Genomic DNA, 15,804 nt, shown 5'->3' with positions numbered 1-15,804 from the left:
CTGATTTAGGAGGCGGAAACCTCAACTTGGAAAGAAAATTGGTGATTCTGAAGAATCTTTATTGATTTTAAAAAATTTGAATTTGGAATGGAGCCAAACATTGACCCTAAAACGTCCTAGCTCTTGTCTGATTGAAGATTATATTGATTTTAATATTTGTAAAGGTACACTTTATACAGATTGGTAATTATAAGGAAACTCGGAGACTCTAGATCAGGTCCTTGTATTGCAATGATGACTATATATATAGTTTACTATAATCCAATCGTATGATTTTATATACTTATAATATTATGTAGGCAGGTGTTCATGGAGACACTCTACACGAAATATGGAGGTACTAAATGCTTACTGAACAAATCTTACAGCTGTAGTGGTCATATGCAAAATAATGTTTGCTAAGCTTAGGGATAAATATTTACGTAAAAATAATCTAAATTGGGATCTATTGTAAATATTGACACTACTATGCTATAAACACACTAAACACACTAGAAAGGTTGAAGAACAGCATGTACTTTATGGATGAAGTACAAAGGTTAATGGTCACAACATCTAGAGTGGAAGGAGATAATTGTATTGGGGATCCCCCAGTAATGTTGGTGAAAGCTCAAGACTTACAGGCGAGTCGGGAGATAACTTGGAGAATCATCTTTGTTCTTAATGATGTCGTTACATTTGTTTATAGTGTTAAAGAGTTCGAAGGTATCTCCCACACTGAACAATACAGCAAGGTTCCTTGCCAATAACTTCCGACTTGGCGGCCCCGGAGATTCACTGATCTGTTTGGTCAACTGCTCCACAAGTTTCTTTTGTTTCTCTTTAATGTCCGACTGTAAAACAATGAAAAAGAAACCTTTAATTATGATGCCATGAAATATAAACAGTGGGGCAGACATTGGCCTGTGTTTCCTGTGTTGTATGTAATTATTGGCAGTGGGGTAACTTCCTGTGGGCATCCAGCTACGAAAATGCCTGTACACAACATTAACACCAGAAGCAGCCACAGTAGCCAATATTCACATGACCCAGTTATCTTGATAAAGATTACACACAGGCAGATCCAAACAGATACAAATAGCTTTTACACCTATTGAAGTTCCCTGCTGCTTACCTTATAACATTTTAACAGGTGTTTGTATATTTCTATGTATACATAGGTCCTGGGCGTCTAGGTTTAGTGATATATAACAAGGTCATTTCAGATTTGGAAGGCAGCGGTATGTTTGTCTTGTTGTAAACAAATCTGCAGAATCTTTAAGTGAATGTTCTCAGACATCAATGTCCAATACATCTGTACATCTACAGATTTATATACCTGAGGTAACCTCAATACAGTATTTGATCAGCTCTATATATATACTTAACCTGGTCAAATCATCATATTACCTAACTCACACAATCTCAATGTTGGGCAAGAAGAACCTGGTCAAATCATCATATTACCCAACTCACACAATCTCAGTGTTGAGCAAGAAGAACCTGGTCAAATCATCATATTACCCAACTCACACAATCTCAGTGTTGGGCAAGAAGAACCTGGTCAAATCATCATATTACCCAACTCACACAATCTCAGTGTTGGGCAAGAAGAACCTGGTCAAATCATCATATTACCCAACTCACACAATCTCAGTGTTGAGCAAGAAGCAAGAATAGCAGACAGACCTTTTTCTCAGAGACTCTAATTATATAACTATATAAAGTGAATATCTTAATACTGAGACAAAATAGTCAGTCCCAGTATACACATAGAATATTATTGGATTATTTGGCACAGACAATTTAGAGGGAGAGTAAATAGAGAGGTATCGGTTCAGTACTAAATATGTGATTATATTCAGAATAAATCTTTACAGGTACAAATAGAATAATATCTCATCCCAGCTTAATACTACACATAATTACATTTCCTATTAATGAAACAAAAGAGTGAAACAGAACCAAAGGAATATTTCATATGGAGATCAATAAATAACGATTAGAGAAATTATCTTTTGGGCTTTTTAAAGCTAAGCCTGGATCGATAGACGTCATAGGCATGTATATAGCTTCGCATACTTCCTAAATTAACCACACACAGGTGATAGTTGTAAACGGAAGGAAGTCTAAATTGAACATTCACTATACCATAAATTGTTCCATATTTATACTTGGCTTGTTATTTAATTAAATCTCTCCAATGTACCATCCTTACCATTCAAGCTGCAGGCAAACACTAAACAAGTGCACATGTACTATACATACCTCCTATTCATTAGCTTTAATTCACTTTCAGAATATATGTAATTAAATCAGTACACAAATTTTATGCAAGTGATATATGAATTTTTCACATCAGATTTTCTTAAATATTTGTAAACATTTAATTTTTTTTTTTACTAAAATATCTAGGGATCAATAAATTGTTGCCAAATGCAAGGTTATAAATGAGATAAAGGTACCAATCAGTAATTAATCAGATTTTGTTGGTTCAGAAATTTGGATATCATAGGTCGGAAAGTTCAATATCTGCATATAGTGGAACTTGGTTGATACAAACTTGGATAATTCAAAAACCCGGCTTAATACGAAGTACTATGCCGGTCCCGGCCAAATTCCCTTTTCATCTTTGTTTAAAGAATTTGGATAATTCAAATTCGAAGAACTCTGATAAAACGAAGTAAATATTGGGTCCGAATGACTAAAATCATACATATAAATGTTCTTATAACTCGAAATGAGATTTTTTTGGACAACGAGATCGCCGAAAATGCCATTTCTTTTTTCATAAATCTGCCGTAGAACGGCATTTCAGAATATATATCTCGGTTTTATTGTTATAATTTTGCAGCTACCATCGGCAATTTTAATATCTCTCTTGTTCACATTGTTTTACGACATGGAACTAGTCTATATATACCAAGTAAAGAGATTGTCAGCAGACATGAGAACTCGCTTAATTCGAACACTCGGATAACTCGAAGTTTTATCTCGGTCCCTTCGAGTTCGTATTAACCAAGTTCCACTGTATGTACATTACAGACCATGGATCAAGAAGTTAGGAATCTTCATATTACGGACAGATTAATCAGTACTAGTCGTAGTTCGTTCTCCAGTGCAACCTATATTTGCAGCTTATACTCAGGTGTGACTTGTAATCCAGAAAATCTGGTACATGTACATGAAATCTAGCAGAGCTAATCCTCATTCAAGCTAACAGTAAGCACGTATAGTGATGATCAGGCTACAGTAACTATCACTGACCATCCTGTATTAGCCACTTGTGTAGCTTGTCCTCAACCCACTGGTTATAATAGGCCGATTCTGGACTTTGTTAACAGGTTGACAAGACAAATCAATTATCAAGTGGGTATTAACCTGATGGTATGTTGGCCAGATCCTCTCCTGGATCTGTGATGAGGAGTCCATGATTCTCCAACAGGGTCTTAGATGACTCTAGATCTACTATATCAGTTTTCCAGTCGATGTTTGCTGGGTTTTGTCAAAGCTAGCTTTACAAAGCTCAAGACAGATTTGTCAAAAGGAGAATCCTAGGGGACACTATCAGCTGTATGACAGCTGAATTCATCTTGATATTGACTTTTGTAGCTAGTCATGAATCATTCCATCAAATACAGTTGAGCAATGACAGCTTAGACATGTATTTCCATAGTTCTTTTTCCATTCTTCAGAACAACTTCATCATTTTTGATGAAGTTGTTGAAATAAAAAGTTGCTCTGCTATTGATCTAAATGCATGATCATTTAAAAATGTCATGCTTAAGAAACTGTGGTGTTTCTGAACTCTCAAACCAAAAACTTATAGATATATAATGGCAGAATATCAAGGCAATTTCCAATATAAAAAATAACATTGGTACCTTTCTATACATTTTTTGAAAGAAACTAATATAGAAAACAAATTAAATAACCTGTGTAACTTCTAATTAAGACACATGCAAATACAGTCTAACTACTGTGAGACAGGCCAAATCTAAACCTCACTTTTTATAAATCAACACACTGTACATGTAACCATATCTTAGTTTCAATTTTTATCTTTGTAACTTTCTTATGTTCAGAAAACATATTAAAGTCATTAGACACTTTAAAATCCACCATGAAATCTGTTTTACAATGAGATAAAGCTTACTTTCTGTGCAGCAATGAGAACTTTATCCAGGAATCGGAGCCATTCAAACACAAACACTGGTCTCTTGTTCTCAGGAATTTTCTTAAGTGCCTCCTCGTTGAGGAGGAGGCTATGAGCCAACTCCATCATTGAATGTTCACAATTCTCCTCTGAATCTGAAACAAAAAAAACAGTTATGAATGATGATGGTTTTCAAAATGAATCAGAACACACAACTTCCTGCTATATTCAGTTTTAAATAACAAATCTTGCACTCTCACTTGTTAAATTTTGAATGAACGAGAAAATTATCTTTCTTGACATTATAACATGTACAAAATGTACTCATTTAGTATTGGTTTTCATATTGATCGGAATATATTAATATCCACATGAAAATTCTAGTTTCTTTTATGAGTGAAGGTTTCTATAATAGAATGTGTCCTTACAAACAAATTACAGTGTATCAAATGCAGTAAGTGCTTCTAAATTAGGCAGAACACCAGCTGTCTATACAAGTTGAGTGAGTTTAACTTCTACTAGGTCCCAGTACTGTGTTTAGGCTTTATTTAGCTGTACCAAAATGGTTTCATATTTCATTTCAAACAACCTATCAAAAGAATTAAATAAACAATTCACATCAAAATTTAATGTTTCATATCAAACAACATGTTGTTATGCTATCTGGTGGAACTGTATGTGAACGACATAACATGGCAGAATATTTAATTTGATTATGCATGTATCCAACAGCCGGTTTTTCCACACAACTAGCTCTACACAATACACACATACAGGAATGTCCCTCATATAAAGCACAACTGCCGTATTTAACCCAGTATGTGATCCTCTGTCATGTAATTATAAGCATTTAGTAACACTGCTTTAATCCAACTATATATAAACAATACATTTACATTTCTGAGTTTTCATTTTGTTTGATTAGTTAGTTTAACTCTTTTATGTCAGGTTTCGATATATGGAGAAAAACCACTGACCTGCGGTCAGTACCTGGTAACTGTCCAACATGGGATTCAAACTGGCGAACCCCAGAGGTGGATGGATTGTGGTAATGTATCCAGAAGTTATAACTATACAGCCCCCTGTTTTCATTTCATACTTCAATATATATCATATCAACTTTAAACTAATAAAAGGCACATTTCAAATTAAAAAACACTCATGATAAAATGCTTCTAGCCATTTCAGACTCAGAGTGTTGATGACATTGTTAATTGCCTGATGACCCATACATAGCTATACATAGAATTTTTAAGGAGTGTTTTACTTGGAACAAGTGCTAAGTATAGGAAACCTGTGTAAGAACTAATGCAATCAAAAGTTCTGGGAATATTTCATTTTAAAGTAACAGGTCTGTCTGGAATATCATTGGAACACTTGTAACACCATCCATCTCATGTGTGTGTGTAACATACCCAGTACCACACCTAATGTAGACCCTAAGGTGAGATCATCTAATCCTCATCATCACCAACCTCTTGTTGTTTAGCCAGATGTATGTACTGACCAGTTCTGGGGAAGGTCAGCAAACATAGTCTAGGGAAACATCTGTTATCATTTAACATATGACTGGACTTCCTCCCAATTACAACACCCTAGATATACTGGTTTATCCTGCAACTGTCCCACATACTGACCGATAACTACTGCCGGATAAACTTGTGCTTTATCCGTCAATAAGATATGCTTTATCCGTCAATACGATCACGTGAATTTGTTCCATATCTAACGGAACTTTTTCTAACTTGACCCAGAACTTGAACCTTCCGGTAAATGAAACATCATTCCGCTAAAATGTGACGTCACATTCACCGAAATGACATCATTTTTACGATATCGAAAATCTCGTATGGCGGTGTTGTTTTTTCTTGGCACATGACAATGGTATGTATTGTTAAGTAATTCTTTAATGGGCATTTATTGTTATTTGAGTATTTTCATTTCCTTTCAGTGATATATCAGATTAATATCACACTGAATAGAATTACGGTTACTGTTTGTGAACGCGCTTATTTATTTCCGACGGCAGTAAAAAGGAGTACACTCTCATTCGGTTAAGTGAATGAATCTTTACTTCCGCATCAAAGAAGTGTCTCGCTTCGAGCGAAACAAAGTAAGGAACTGTCAGTTTGCTTTCGTTTTGAATGCCATAATGGTTGCAGGATAAACAGAATACACGGTTATGTATCTTACAATACAAGTTTTATTTTGGTGCTCGACACTGAAAGCCGAGATGACTCGGCAAAGCCTCCTCATCTCGGCTTTCCTAAGTCTCGCACCAAAATAAACCTTGTATTGTAAGATACATATACTAACTGTGTATTCTCTATCTATCCCACCCTTTTACTAACTCTGTCTTAGATAAAGCATGCTAAAGTATATCATGACCTTGGATCTCTTGGTTATGGTAGAAATCAATGAAACAATAAAGTTGACCTTTTAGATCAAGGTGTTTCATTTGAACTAACTTTGATTCCATGTATGCTATACAGGTCCATTTGTTTTTATCACTCCAATTACTATTGATCATGAGAAGAAGTTTCTTACAAATAAAACACATTTTCCATCATCCTTAACTTTACCTAAAACTAAACTAAACAAAACCTTAACTAAAAAAAAAAAAAAAAAGGTAGCATCTAAGCTCTCAATAGCAATTGCTTTACTACGAAAAATGAAAAACTATCTACCAAGAGAAGCTAGGAAAATTTACTACAATTCCTACATTTTACCAATTTTAGATTATGCCGCTATAGTCTGGGGTAATGGTTTGACAAAACAACAAATAAATCATATTACAAAACTACAAAAGAAAGCTCTTAGAATAATGCTAGATAAACCAATACTATCTGACAATTTGTCCCTTTTTAAAGAAGCTAAAGTACTCCCTTTTGAACTCAAATTAAAATATCATACTGTAATTTTGGTTTATAAAGCACTGCATAATATGACACCGGATTATATATGTACTTTAATTGAAACTTGTCAAAATTCTTGCTTGTACAAACTCAGATCAGCTACAGAAAATAAACTCCTTTTACCTAAGTTACAATCAGAGACAATGAGAAAGTCATTCAGCTACTCTGGAGCTGTATCTTGGAATAATCTTTCACTTGATATAACACACTCCACATCCCTTGTAACTTTTAAGCAAAAGTTAAGAAATTATTTACTATCAAACTTGATAATCTAAATGAATTATTAATTTACATTATGCTTAATATATGTTACCTATATCAAAACAGTTCCTATTATTTCGTTTAAGGAATATATACCATACAGTATACTGTATATGAAACAGTAATGTATGTGTTTCATTTCACTTGTGTTTTTCCATTGTATTCTATATAGATTGTTATCATATGCATGTGATGTATATTTTGATGATTTATGTCACTTTTGTTTGTGTTTATATAATTGAGGGCCATATGGAAGATTAGCTCCATGCTAAATATGCCACCCTCAGTAAATAAAGTATTATTATTATTATTATTATTACCTAATAAATTAACAGGCAATATTTCAAATATGAATCTGATTTTGCATAAATATACTTTAAAAACAAGTTATGTTCATTGCAAATTAAATACACTACACCTGGTCTAGGTAGTCTGAAAATGTATATATATGGTACTGAAATTAACTTTCATTTCAATATTTCATGAACAGTACTCAGGTAGTTTAAAACCTTTATTTTCAAGACTTCAAAAATAATCTGCTGATTGTTGCTTACAATCTTGCATTTCGCATACTATGTGATATGCATGAATCTTTCTCAAGATCTATAACACATAATATAATGTCTTTTTTGTGGATCACCTAAATAACACTTTCTGCAACCATAGCAAACTACAGCACTGCTAATTTAATTCAAACAGCATGGCACAAGAACAGCGGGACATCAACCTAGTTCTGCCTAGGCCTTTTCACACAAACTAGCTCCTCATGTTTACTTCTTCGGTTTAGCCCAAAATAACCTTCAGAAAAAATCATAATAAATTCAAATCAGCAACATATATTTCACAGCCACTTAAGGCATATTAAAGCCCTATTAGATATGATACCAGGTAATTTGAAATCTAAAATCTCAAAGCAAGACTTACTCAATATTATATGCTTATCAACCATTTCAATTATACCAAATTATATAACTTGTTAAAACTCCATTAACCATAAATTGTATAAATTCTTCATTTTCATAATACACCTTAAAAGATACCCCAGTAGGTTGATATGTACAATGTACACCTCATGAAATATGATTCTATAGCTACTTGATCATTGAAAAGGGTGCAGTTTGGATTTAAATGTCTGAGATCAAGAGATCTATACATATATATAGGAATGCCAGTATTAATTCCATCAGACCTTTCACCACCTTAAGATCAGCTGCTCTGTGAGTGATTGATGAGACCAGCACAGACTCCCTGTGTGGGTCTGTATCGCCATGCTTCTGGCTACCTGACAATCGACAGGTATAACAATCACTCTAAAAAAACACCTGGCCACACTCGTTCATTCTCTCGTTTACCTCTCCTCCCTCGATCGCCACTAATGGTGCCTGTCTTACACTAGTACAGTTTGGCAATCACTTCCCCTGTAGAATCACAGGGGTAATCTCAATCTGTTGGAAACATGCACACATAAAAAACAAGTTTCTATATACCTTGAAGTTGTGCAGAAGCATTCTAAATTCCAATCATGCCATACAAAAACTGTTACTTTTGTTGTTGTGACATACAGAAAAAGCTACTTTTATTCCCACTATCAACATGATGGATAATTCCCAAATATAATGTGGACAGTGTCTGATATCTAAGACAATAAATCACTTGTTTTCTTTGATTTGATAAAGTAGGAAAAAATAATCAGTTTGATTGTTTTTGGAAATTCTGCAATGTAACTTATATCCTGCAGTTTCTCAAGACCTCAATAAACTACTGGTAGAATTTGTTTTTGCATATAGTTAGCATGAATATAGACATATACATTGTATGAATTTGCATGTAGATGATGAGTTTGCATTCTGTTGTATAGGCATTCCGCCACCTTTGAACTCATTCAAGAATGTTCTTCACTATAAACTCTAAAGGCAACCCAGCTGACAAAGCTAAATATAAAAACTTATATAGTTTCCCGTGTAGGATATATATAGTCACCTTCAACTTCCTCAATTTCAGGATCTGGTGCTGGCCATGGTGTGTCCATGATTATCAGTTTGACTCCACAAACACCACCGAATCAGGCTATTCATATGTAAGAACTCTTATCCTGATACTTGATAAACATGTTATATGAATATACATCCACAAAAAGATAAATCCATATAGAGCACACTTTGGTAAAGAGTCCAGGAGACTGCGATAACAGTATTGGTTTGTATGTAGATCTGGCCTAGTACTGGTGGTACCGAGGTTGGATACTACTGTAAATTAGTATATATATGTAGTGTAAATTGCACATGTAAAGACACCAATGATAAATATACCTAATTATTAGTCCCTCCTCCTATTGTACAGTTAGTACCTATGGTACTGATGCTGGCTCTGGTGTACAGTGGTACACAATACCTAGCTGTGCTATCTAGATACTAATCTTATCACATGTCCTGGTTTTTGACAGCTAGTCTGAGTTGATGAAGCTGGAACAAGTCAGCATGGATCCTATTACACAGGAACCCTATGGTTATGTGCCTTATCACTGTAGTAAGTTCTTCCATGTCTAGTGGACCAGGGCTTGGTTGGGACAGTACAAACACCATAAAATATTGTCCTAATTGATAACAAGTTGTGGACCTCTCCTTCTCAAATATCAATCAATCACCCCCATCTTTCACATGACCAAAGTCAACTTTGATTGATAAAGTCTTGACTCTTGCTTCCAAAGACAATCAGTCCCTCTTCCAAATATAATTAAAACCGTGTATAAAAAGGAATGTCGTTGATCTTTTGGAGTATCAATCATAGAGTAGCACCAATCTCTAGAACATTTATTGGACCCAGCTGATGCATGTTGTCCTATATAATATATGTATAACAGCTGCAACACTTACAATGATAGTTAGTTGAACAGCTATATAAAATATTGGATCACATTATACAGATCTAAACAAGTGTTAGTACTTTTAAGCAAGTCTTGTATATACATGTATATGTGGTACCTGAATCCAAGCAAGAAAGCACTGGGAATATTTGCATTGATCATGAAACATCTGAGGTGACTTGACTCATTTTTGTTTTGCTCTGTCAGTATTAATATTACACATATATATGTAAACACACAAGTGCAACAGAGTAGTCAATCCCATCCAGTCCTACAGTGGATGTTTCTCACAAACTTAAGAAACACACTGGTCTGTGATGTGGTTGTGTTTTGAGAAAGATTAATCTTGGTAGATAGGGACTGCTATAGCTGACTGAAGAACTCACATTCAGCAGTTGCCAGGTACTGATCATGATTGAAGAAGGTTGGTGGTTTTTCTCCACCTTTCCTCAACTTCCTAATATAAACCTGGTACTTCCTTAAAAATCAATTCTGACTGTAGGACTTAATTAAAACAAAATAAATTCTACACCAAGTGAGACAGTAAGTGCTGTCTCAATATATGACCCTCCTGATGACTGTTGTTTCATGTGGCACTATGTATACAAATGCAATAAAATATTCTATCTACATTCTATGTGTGCTGCTATCATGGATATCTGAGCTGTTAGTGCACATTTTAAAACCTGCAGTAGGGTATTGATTACACAGGTAATGTCTATTGTTTTTGTCTCTGGATTCACCAACAGACTTGTTTTTATCAATGATTCAGTTTTGTCATCAAATAACACACAAAAATAAATGTTCTCTCATTTAGATTTATAGGATATTCATCATGAGTTCACACAAGAACTACTTAAGAAGGTTAAAGCTGATATCATGCAGTTAGTTTTCATAGTATGACCTGATAACTTTAAATTGTTGGGAAATTATATATATGTTTCTCACATAAAAAGTAACAGTTTTAACACAAGACTACAAGTAAAGAGAAATCCAATCCAATACCCAACAGGGTAAATTGATTAAAGAACAAGACCTTTGGCTTTTTAAAGCCATTAAGAACATTTTTTTAAGTACAAGATTTCTGTTTACTCGTCAGGAAGTTTATTTGGCCACAGGGAAATCTAACAACAAAAGTGCCACCATAATCGTCTGACATTTTCTGATACAGCAGAGAGCTATTACTCCTGATCAACTTCAGTATGGGATTGTAAACCAGATACACCAGCAAATTTGACAGCAATTTGCCTCATAATCAATGACTAAAATTTCACAATTAAAGTGTCTAAAACACTGATACATAACAAACTTTCAAACAACCGAATTTCCTGGTTTGCTGTTACTTGTAGTTTTGCTGCACAGTTTAGAACAGAATGCATGGCATGTTCCTCAGGTTTTGTTAAATTGTAAGTTAGGAAAACATTATTTTACAAGTTTTTGCACAATTATGATTTTAAACCTCAATTTTTGCAATATTATCCCCCAATATGGTGAATATACAATCTAATACTTCTAAAACATCTGTCAACCTTAAACTATATATTAATTAATTACTGGCCATATGGGTTAGAATTGGAATAAAAAGTTCCATGATTGACTGTCCAAATCTGAGATCAAAATAATCTTTCATGTTCTGCTTGTTTTGTCAAAATTGATTCTATTTTTAGCTTCTTGACAGTTTGTTTTAGCCTTGTCATCAAAATTAGTCGATTATATGTTTAACATTATCAACTGTATCGGCCAACAAACATAGGGTTTACATGTCTTTACAAGGATGGACAAGAATTTATTTACATGCCATTTCATAATAGTCAACTCATCCAACATTGAAGCATCAATGACTGTGGTAATTCATAATTTTGGTATATATATGAATGAATTTCCTAAAATTCCCACTCACCCATTGCACTTTGATGATCAGTATTCTGAATGTTCCTGAGAAATGCTTTTAATCTATACATCCCTCACTGTAGAGCATTGGTAGAACATGTAAGTGGAAAAGTTAGTCCAGCTCGGAGCATATAAATTACTTCACAAATTATGAAATGTCATTTTCTACACAAAGTTATAAATACAATCCTGGTCAGATCACCCCATGTATACAACGACTTTCCATGCTGGCTGTCGGTATCAAAATGATGGGGGTAACTGAACCAGTCAGGGGAAACTTGATCAAGTGGGGAGGAACAGCAGCGTTGATTCATTATAGGAAGCTTGGCAGGACGGAGTAGACAGTAGAACTCTTTGAAATACCTGATGTGTACAGTCTATAGGGTGATTCTACTGACAGTTCCCAAGTACTAGCCATCCTGTGTTTCAATCACCACTCATTAGCTTATACCATTAATATGTATGCTGTTGATGGTATGCTATATATATATGTATACTGATAGAAGTCTGTCAGTGATTCTGTTATTTACCAGTTCTTCACTGAATCGTGTTGCTACTCAAATGTTGTTGCTTATGATATACATGTAATAGGAAAACAGAAAATATATACACACAATTATCAAATTCTAATTCCTTCATATATCCGTTTCAATTTACCATTCACACTTCAGTACTGATTTTTCCAAACAATGGCTACATAGTACTGGGCTAGCTGCTGCTTGAATTTTTCTTTTTCCATATTTCATCATTTTTTAAACTACTTTATTTTCTTTTCATCTAGTTTAATTGTATATGTATACAATGTCATTATACTTGGAAATACTAGTACATGCAATTCCTATCCTACACATATTTGGCCACACTGTTTACACTTTTACATTAATAATTATTTAACAGTTGGTTTATTGATCAGGCTTAACACCTTTTTAAACAACTAGAGTCATTTAAAGATGGCCTAGCTCTCCTACATATGTACAACTTTAGAGATGCAGGAAAGACGGCGTATCCTGAATGAATTCTGCAGAACTAATTAGTTATGTCTTAATCATATAATCTAACAACAAAATTAACCCTACATGGGTTTCAAATTTACAATCCAGAATAGGAGACTGATTGCTTATAGAAATAGGTCGTGACAACTATTACCACTCCTGATCATGATTAGCTACTTATTTCTTTTCCAATTTTCACACAAAATGGTATTATACCTACACTTCGAATTCATACACCACAAAAATTTGAAGTCAATACACTCTTAATTGAAGAATTGCTTAAATTACTGACTCGAAGAAATGAAAGTAAATCAACTCATCTTAAAATTCGTTTGGAAAAAAACACATATTTATTAGTAATTACCAGTGCAACATAAACTTCAGACTTGCTGGCCACCACAACTGAAGTTGTTGATAAGAATTTCTCACATGAATCACTAATTTACTAGATTATCTCTCCTAGTTTGAAATTTGAAATCATGCAGACATGTTAAAAGTGTCACTTGCAACCCATTCTAAGAGTTCTGACACTTCAACAGATGAAAGAAGCTGAAGAAGAAACAAATACCACGAAGCAACACTAAATGATATAGTGGCACTGACTAACATGTTATTTACCTCTATAAATGATTCCTTTTTATTCAACTTTCAAGAATTTTACATGGGCATATTTATGAAACTTTTCTCTGAAAGTTATGTATATATATTACTGTAAATAAATTATAATTCAGAAAAGGTAACTGCATCCTATCTCTCAGTGCTACTTATATATATAGCTAGCAGTATGTAAAATAGTGCTGTCAGTAGAGATAAACCAAATCAAGTTGCAAAGTTAGTGGTTTTCCCCATTTTTTTATGGTATAACACCATTGATTCACCTGGCGGCAACTGTCTCAGGTTGGCCTCTAACCCAGGGGTTACTGGTATAAAGCCCAGGGGTTACTGGTATAAAGCTAATGGTGGAATGCTGCATGAGACATGTAAGGTGTCAGACATATAAATATTGACAGTCACATCAGTAAATTATAAACATTTCATACCACAACTGACTTTATGGTATACTTAATGGTAGGTTCCATAAGACCACGTCGACAAGTTAGTAACTTAAAACAATCACGCACGATTATGAAGGTAACGACATCTGTCAAGAGATCTCTCGATCTACTGTCACAGGGCCTGAGGCCATGCAGTGTCGTGAATATGCACTGTAACTAGACGCCGGTCCGTAAGTAGGTCGATCCATATAACAGTGCTATTTCCAATCATTTAACACCTTATCTAACACGAGCTAATAAATATCAATTTCTTATATAAATCGTGTCACGAATTATTATTTAAGTGAATTTACATCTATATCATTTTCACACCGATTTGTCATTTTGTCACAGGTTAGCTGCCAAACGATAACCAGTGTTATCAACCGATGATACAGGAGTATTATTAACAGTGAGATATATTTAGGACTACGAAATACTTCATATTGTCTAATTATCTAAATTTCTTCATATCATTTCCATACTTACATTTTTAAAAGTCACGGTATGATCTGTTATAGCACCCCACTATGCATGTTTGGGTTTCACGTTGATGCTAAATATCCACTTCCTCCAATTATTTCACGCATGCTCAGTGCTCCCAACAAAGTGGGAGGATGACGTCATACTTGATTAATTTCGATGTTTGGGTGCGTTCGATGCTTCTTCTGCTTCAGAAATAATTCAAGAAGATAATATCAGAAACATACATACCACCACCGTGTTTATAATATAAGGTTTTACCATGTTAGTCCAGTCACTTTATCAAAAAGTACACATAAGCACAAACTATTTCAGTTTTGTAACTTAATTACACTAAGATAACGTAAAATTAGATATAAAACTTATAAATCCTTGAACTTTAATGAGCATTTTCTTATTTCTCATTTGCCTCAAATTACATCATTGATTGCTCATATTGAGACTAATCTTCCTGACAGAATACTCTAAATTCAAATGTTTTTTTTTTTTTCACGATAGATTGAAAAGAATGGGACATTTCAATGTGCTTTTGAAATAACCATCAAGTGATTAGCAGATATATAACCACAGCTCAGAGATTTAAATACCAAGGAAGGAATTTAAAAATGATAATTAAAAAAAAACAATTCAGTTCATTTCAGAAATTATACATTACATCGATCGTAAACATTCATGTATGGTTCTTCCATCCAACTCCATACAAATTGAAATCATCTATCAAACAAAGATTAATTGACCAATTTATTCAACATTGGAATAACGATATCGATACTTCATCTCGCGGTAAAACTTATTCAATCTTTAAAAGTAAGTGGAACTAGAAATTTATCTCAAAAAATTTTATCCAGAAGAACGAAAAACTTTATGTTAATTTAGAACTTCGAATATTAAGCTACTAATTGAAACAGGTCGGTGGGCGGGTGTGAGTAGAGAAAATAGGATATGAAATTAATGTAATCTAGACATTGGTGATGAGCTTCATTATTTATATAAATGTGAAAATGATTTTGTAAAGGAAATTCGATAAAATATATTCCGGAATACTATTATAATTACCCAAGCGAATCTAAAATGAAAGGTATGTTCTCAATATGTAATGTTGCACTTCTTAAAAAACTTGTCAAATTCATATCTAAATTGGAAACCCTATTAATCTCCTAATGATGTACATACTTATTTCTTTCTATATATTTCTTACTTTTATGTGTTTTGGTATGGATATATGTACGGG

The 15,804-nt window shown here is 33.9% G+C and overlaps 1 protein-coding gene across 5 annotated transcripts in view; it reads right to left on the bottom strand.

Annotated features, from left to right (window-relative positions):
- The window catches only part of LOC138318744 (HEAT repeat-containing protein 5B-like), a 62,570-nt gene extending 47,858 nt beyond the window's left edge, over positions 1–14,712 (bottom strand). The window contains exons 1-3 of one of the 5 annotated variants that reach the window (XM_069261403.1): positions 14,580–14,712; positions 4,136–4,290; positions 622–833 (exon numbers count right to left, since the gene is read on the bottom strand). In XM_069261403.1, coding sequence (XP_069117504.1) covers positions 622–833; positions 4,136–4,264 — 341 coding nt within the window. In that variant the 5' untranslated portion in view covers positions 4,265–4,290; positions 14,580–14,712. Of the gene's footprint in view, positions 1–621; positions 834–4,135; positions 4,291–7,951; positions 8,083–9,291; positions 9,526–12,074; positions 12,444–14,579 lie in introns of those variants that run through there. The other 4 variants (XM_069261400.1, XM_069261402.1, XM_069261401.1 and 1 more) reach the window with 4 other exon arrangements.
- Positions 14,713–15,804: the final 1,092 nt, after the last annotated feature.

Source organism: Argopecten irradians, chromosome 3, assembly GCF_041381155.1.
Source record: "Argopecten irradians isolate NY chromosome 3, Ai_NY, whole genome shotgun sequence".
Classification (NCBI taxonomy): domain Eukaryota; kingdom Metazoa; phylum Mollusca; class Bivalvia; order Pectinida; family Pectinidae; genus Argopecten; species Argopecten irradians.
Note: the sequence above shows the minus strand (reverse complement) of the source record. Positions and strands in the feature narration are given on the sequence as shown.